Genomic DNA, 6,048 nt, shown 5'->3' with positions numbered 1-6,048 from the left:
TTTTCACCTGACAGTGAGGAGTTTCACCAGGGGGAAGTAGCGCATGGGAGGATCCCGCTATTCCCCCCCAGTTCCCCCCGAACAGGCGCCCCGACCAACCAGAGGAGGCGCTAGTGCAGCGACCAGGACACACACCCACATCCGGCTTCCCAATTGTGTCTGTAGGGATGCCCGACCAAGCCGGAGGCAACACGGGGATTCGAACCGGCGAGCCCCGTGTCGGTATGCGACGAAACAGACCAGCCAGACGCCCTGTACAAGTCTGCACAAGTCACTTTCTGAGCCGATTTGTCCATTTGTCGTACACCATGCACGTAGCGGCTGTATGTGACCTCAACGTGAGGCATCAATATGCCGAGGATGCAAATCAGCCATTTCTATTCAGGATGCGAGATTAGATTAGGATTCTATTCAGGATACTAGAAATGAGGATACTTACCACGCCACGCGGTAGCGAGAGACGGGGACGGATCAATTCCCATTATCGAATATTATCATCGAACAACACAATAACCACATGATCGGTGAAGCCGTCTGATGGGAGAAGCAGAAAACAAGGAAACGCAATCATACTAGGTCATGCATTTTAGTACTTTATTTGAGATATCAGTGCAAATGAACACCAAAAATGAAAACATAAAAAAAAAAATAATAAAAATAAAATAAAATAAAATGAAATAATGTCTCAGGTCTTCACATGGAAAATGAAACCTCTGGTTTTGTTTTTTTTGTGTATTTTTTTTTTGTTTTGTTTTTTTTTGTGTGTATTTATTTGCTGCTACAAATGTATTTCTTAGATGCACGATGTGGGTCTATGATTGTACGTCAATCCTCCATTCTAGCCCCGAGCCCCTTCACAGAGCCTTATGTTAACCAGTAACAGAAAAGAAAAGAAAAGAAAGGAAAAAAAAAATCACAAAAATAGTCAATGCACATTTATTTTCACACATTTTTATCAACTTGCTCAACAGTCTGCAGTTATTTAGGGACCGTTCGTAGTCTAAACGAAACCCGTCTCTCGCTCTCCGTGATAAAAAAGACCTATTTTTAAGACTTGACATTTTCCCCCATCACCAGGGATACACAGGTAGTTCCCATGCGTCTGCATGCAACAGGCAGCAGTGAGGAGAGTCGGACATTATTACACAACACAGCGCAGGATAGATTATCATTTACCACATAGAGACACATGCAAAGAACAAACCAACCAACCGAAAAAAAAAAAAACAACAAAACAAAAAAAACCCAAAAAAATAAAATAAAAATAAAGATGGGCATAGCATCCTTTGCCTTTATATGTACATTAGTACGCATATAATTCATATTTACATATCAGGGCATTAAAAACTAGGGTAATATCTTTTTCTTCAACAATACAAAATAGTCATCTTTCATAATGAAAGTACTATTTACACAAATATATTTAACCATCGTGAAAATGCGGTAATAGAAGAAACAGACTTCGTAGGTATATGTATTAAAAAGATCACGAGACTAAATGGGTAACGCGGCGTGTCAAACTAAAACTGATACTGCAGGGGGGAACAAAAAAAAAAAAAAAAGAAATAAAAAAAAAAAACTTAAGGAACTAGATACCGGGTATCCCTCAAGACCCCAACATATCTCGGTGATTATCGGAAAGTGTGGGTGAAGGGGGAGGGGGAGGGGGGGCAGATACAAATATCCAGCTGCTTCGAAAAATGTACCTGTGATTTTCTCCTTTGTTTTCATGCAATTCTTTTTTTTTTTCATTTTTTTTTTGTGGAAATTTTATGAGTAAAGAGGCCATGAAGAAGAAACGAAAGGTGCCCGGTGAAGCACAAAGAGTCAAGAAATAATAATCGAAAACTTCACAAACTGTCAAAAAACTTCCAACGGATAACAATACTGACATTTCTCATAACATGCCATTAAACTTATTGTTGAAAGGACACCAAAGACTAAAAAAAATAAAATAAAAATTGAATTAAATTAAAAAAAGAAAAGATTCGACGGTGCAAACTCTAGGGTGCAGCACGACTGCAGATGGAGAAGGAGCGTGCCGTTTTTACTTCATACCGGAAATATGCGTGTGCCTGGGGTGAAATGACACCGGTCTGAGTCTGCGGTCGCCCCGCCGACCCGCCGGCTGCAGCCTGCGCCCTCTGAGAAGGCGTTACCCCCGAATTTGCACTGTCGAGAAGTTTAGCCCATCGAGTTCAGTTTAGATCAAAGCAAAATACAATGAGTTGTGACCGTCCCAACTCCTGTCGACGTATTGTCACCCGCCTGGAATTACACCACACCATCACTCTCCAGGAAATGTGAAAGAAAAGCATTCATCACAGTAGAATCCCCTACGGTATAAAGCTATTGTCATGTAAATATTGTTTTCAAGGTCCTCCTTTGAATGTCTCTATCTTGTACATTTTCTTTTTTCCTTTTTGTAATGGACCGGCGTACTTGCCCTAGAACGACGTCATTTGAAAGCCGCTCTAGAACTGATGGGTCTCTGTCTATCTGGAAATGTTCTGATGGGAGAAAAATAAATATAATGCTCACTGAACTGAACGCTAACATTTTTTGGAGTCATCAATAATAAATGTTGCTTGAAATGCTCTTTCTGAAGGTTTCATAGCAGGCAACAAAGAGGGCAGAGAACAGCAATACGTGCACAATACGGACAAAAATTAGGGCGGTAAGAACAGACCAAATTGCGAGGGAGGGCTTCGAAATCCGAAATGTGAGAAACATACTGCATGGTTTATACCAATAAAGGGGAAAGTTAAATTTGATTATTCTCCGATTTTGGTTCGACATTCTTCTATGAAATTTTGTACCATTTCCTTGACCCCGTCGTTTGAAATTGAAAAGCAATAAAAAATATGCCTTTAAACTTGAACTTGCTCCATTACTCTTAAAAAATCTGTATTTTTTTGTTTTTGTTTTTTTTTTGCATTCTTAATGTTGTTTCATCTCATCAAACAGCAAACCAATTTGGCAAGTCAGTAAAATAGAAAAAAAAAAAGAAGAATCTTTTCCCTCTTTTGTCTTTTTGTTATTGTCACTGACAAAAGTCTGATAAAATTTCTAGTCAGATGATTGGCTCAGCCCCTGGCTCTTGTTGTGGCTGTGCTTATCATTGTGAGGAGGCGAATGCGGGGTGGAGCTCAGTCTGTGTTCATAGGTGTGCACGTCGCCAAGCGGCTCCTCCTTTACTCGGACCACTGGCGGGGCCCCTTCTGCCTGGTCCCTCGCCTCCCTCCTCAGCTGTGTGCTGCCTTTCTGCAACATGTAATACAGGATGGGGTTGGAGCGGGTCAGCCGCGGAGAGTCCGGGTTGGAATCACAGCCCTCGTCCTCGTCCTCCTGCCCCGCCCACTGCACCGGGCTCTTTGGCTCCTGTTTAACGAGAGACGGGGCTTCCCGTTTTTGAGAGCTTGGCCACGGGGATGGGTAGCGTCCCCAGGTGGAGCGGAGGGGGCCGTCCCCTGCTGGTGGGGTAGCCAGGGGTCTGAGATTGAGGGAGCCATGGGGATGCCAGGGCAAGTGGAGGAAGCTGTGATTGTGTGCTGGCTGGCTGAGGATGCTTCCATTGGCCTTACCATTGGCCTGCAGGACAGAGGGGCTGGTTGCACCCCGGGGTGGCTGAGACAGCTCCTTCAGGCAGTTATCAGAGAGGAGCAGCTGTTTGAGGACATTGAAGCCCTGACTCTCTCTGGGAAGGGATTCACATGGGGGGCTCCTGGCTGGAGCCTCCTCCTTCTTGGGAGTCCTCTGGTGGTGGCGTTCCTCCTGGTGAGCAGAGACTAGGCTGTTGCCATCGCCGCTGTCTGCTGCCCTCGGAGAGCTGACGTTGCTCAGACTGTCAGTTCGATCAGAGCCAAGGCGTCTCTTCTTGGGGCTGGGCCCCTGGTACTCCCTCTGTTCCTCCTTCACCTGTCTAGGCTGGGACCCAGCCTGCATTGCAGCAGATGTATAGTAGGTAGCAGTCTGTTGTTTTAGGAGTTGGCTTAGGAGGCCATATTTTGCTATGACCTCAGCAGGCCTTGGTTCTGTTTTAAAGTCTGGCTGGGGCTCTGAGGGGGGGCTATACTTCTCATAGCCCCCCTGTCTCTTTCTGCCACTCAATTCCTCCGATGCAGCCGAGGACGGCCCCTCCTCCTCTTCCTCCACGAGCTCCGTTTTAACCTTTGCATCCACAGAGAGGCCGTTGGAGCTGTCACAAATGACGGAGGCGCCGGGGGTCTTCTCAAAGCAACCCCCCGGCACCTCCACGCTCCTCCTCCCACTCCCAGTGGGTCTGTCTTTGCGACTGACAGTAGTGGAGGCCGAACTGGTCCCTAGCAGGAGCTGCAGCACCGTGCGCCTTTCCAAAAGGTTTTCAATCTGGGAGGAGGGGGGTGAGGCTTCCCTCCGGCTGAACGGAGTACCGCTGCCTGAGGGCCTGTCGGAGAGAGGAGTGGTGGTATTCCTTTGGATTGGGGTGTTGAGCCTCTCTAACAGGGCGAGGGGCCTACCCACGTCTAACTCCTGACCAAGCACTTTGCCCGAGGGGACGGGCGGGGAGGGCGAAGCTGTGCCACACTGCGCCAGATTCTGTAACAGTTTACTGGCACTAAAGGCGGGCTCAGAAGCCTTCTCAGCAGGGAAGGCTTTAGACTTACACAAATCCAGTGGACTGGACTGGACATTGGGGGAGGGGTAGGAGTAGGGGGACAGTGCACTGCTGGGGTCTCGATTGACGGTATAAAGGGGCGGGGCGGCTGGCCCGGGTCTGTCCATGGGGCTCTTTGTCCTGGTGTCATCCCAGGTTGCTAACCCCTTTCGCTGGCTCCGAGACATAGTGGCCATGGTTATATCAAGTGGCAAATCTGGATTAACTGCACTTTTGTTTACCTTTTCATTATTTCTGCGTTCAAGGAGGAGCTGCATTAGAGTGACCTTAGGATGGGATTTGTGGTCCGGACTCATTTCCAGCTCCTTGCCTTTTGTCACCTTTGGCCCCGGCGGTTCTGGCTTCCACTTGTTTATCAATGACTCGGTCAATTTGTCTAGTGAAGAGGTAGTAGAGGAGGAGGAGGAGGAGGATGAAGAAAAAGAGGGAGTAGATGCAACAACAGCAGGAGGCGAGGAAAAGGATGTGGAAGGGGGGAGAGCAGAGGATGGAGGGGAGAAAGCAGAAGGTATTGAGGGAAACACTATGGAGGAAGATGAGAAGGAAGAGGAGGAAGAGGAGGAAAAGGCGGCGGAAGAGACAGCAGTGGTGGCTTTGGACCGAGCATCTTGGGCACTGACTCGGCTCCTTACGGAGAGGTCAATGGGAGAGCAACTTGAGTAGGAGCTCTCGGCGTCACTGCTGTCCTTTGCCAGGCTTCTCTCATGGGTGGAGCATTCACTGTCAGAAGTGACCGAGGAAGAGCCGCTAGGCGGCAGGATGCCACAGTTGTCATCCAGGTGTCCGTTCTTAGTCAGCTGCTTCTGGTTGTTGTGGTTGTTGAGAAGCAGGAGAAGCAAGCTGCTACATGTCTGCGGGGGGCGTGTCGGGCGCGAGTCAAAGCCTCTCTTCTCCTTGGGCGGCTGGCTCTGGGTAAGGCTGGGCGCAAGGGAGGGTGGGGGGGTGGGGCTCTGGCTGCAGCTACGCAGCAGGGAAGGGCTCTGCGGGCTGGACAGGGTCATTCGGGGGAGTGTTGCTGTAACTGGGGTTGTAGCTGTCATCCCGTTTTGGGTGGTTAAGGAGCTTAGTGTGTCTGGAGCCCCAGGCGGAGCCTCTCCCACACTGGGTGGCCTTTTGTCCTGGCTCTGCTGCTGTGTGGCCATGGCAGCCAGTCGCTCGCTGGCAGAGCGTCCTGAGAGCTGAGCTTTGAGCGCATGCTCCCGAGAGTACTGCTGCAGGTGGGCTTCACTGGAAAGCAGCAGGGCCAGCTGACTGCAGGCAACGCTTGGCTTGGGCGAGGGTACCGGACTGGAGCGGATTTTCACCATGTTGGCCACCGCCTTCAGACGCTCCGCACAGGACACAGAGTCAGTGGCGGGGGACACCGACGGAGGTGTGGCACTGTGTGCTGA

General features: G+C 48.9%; 1 protein-coding gene across 1 annotated transcript in view; it reads right to left on the bottom strand.

Annotated features, from left to right (window-relative positions):
• Nucleotides 1-2,960: 2,960 nt before the first annotated feature.
• The window catches only part of nrip1b (nuclear receptor interacting protein 1b), a 3,736-nt gene continuing 648 nt past the window's right edge, over nt 2,961-6,048 (bottom strand). Inside the window, exon 1 of the mRNA XM_056285521.1 lies at nt 2,961-6,048. This exon is cut by the window's right edge and continues 648 nt beyond it. Within this exon, the coding sequence (XP_056141496.1) occupies nt 3,070-6,048 (2,979 nt within the window). The 3' untranslated portion in view covers nt 2,961-3,069.

The sequence above is a fragment of the Lampris incognitus genome, chromosome 8 (genome assembly GCF_029633865.1).
Source record: "Lampris incognitus isolate fLamInc1 chromosome 8, fLamInc1.hap2, whole genome shotgun sequence".
NCBI lineage: Eukaryota > Metazoa > Chordata > Actinopteri > Lampriformes > Lampridae > Lampris > Lampris incognitus.
The sequence above is the reverse complement of the archived record's forward strand: the minus strand, read 5'-3'. Positions and strand labels throughout refer to the sequence as shown.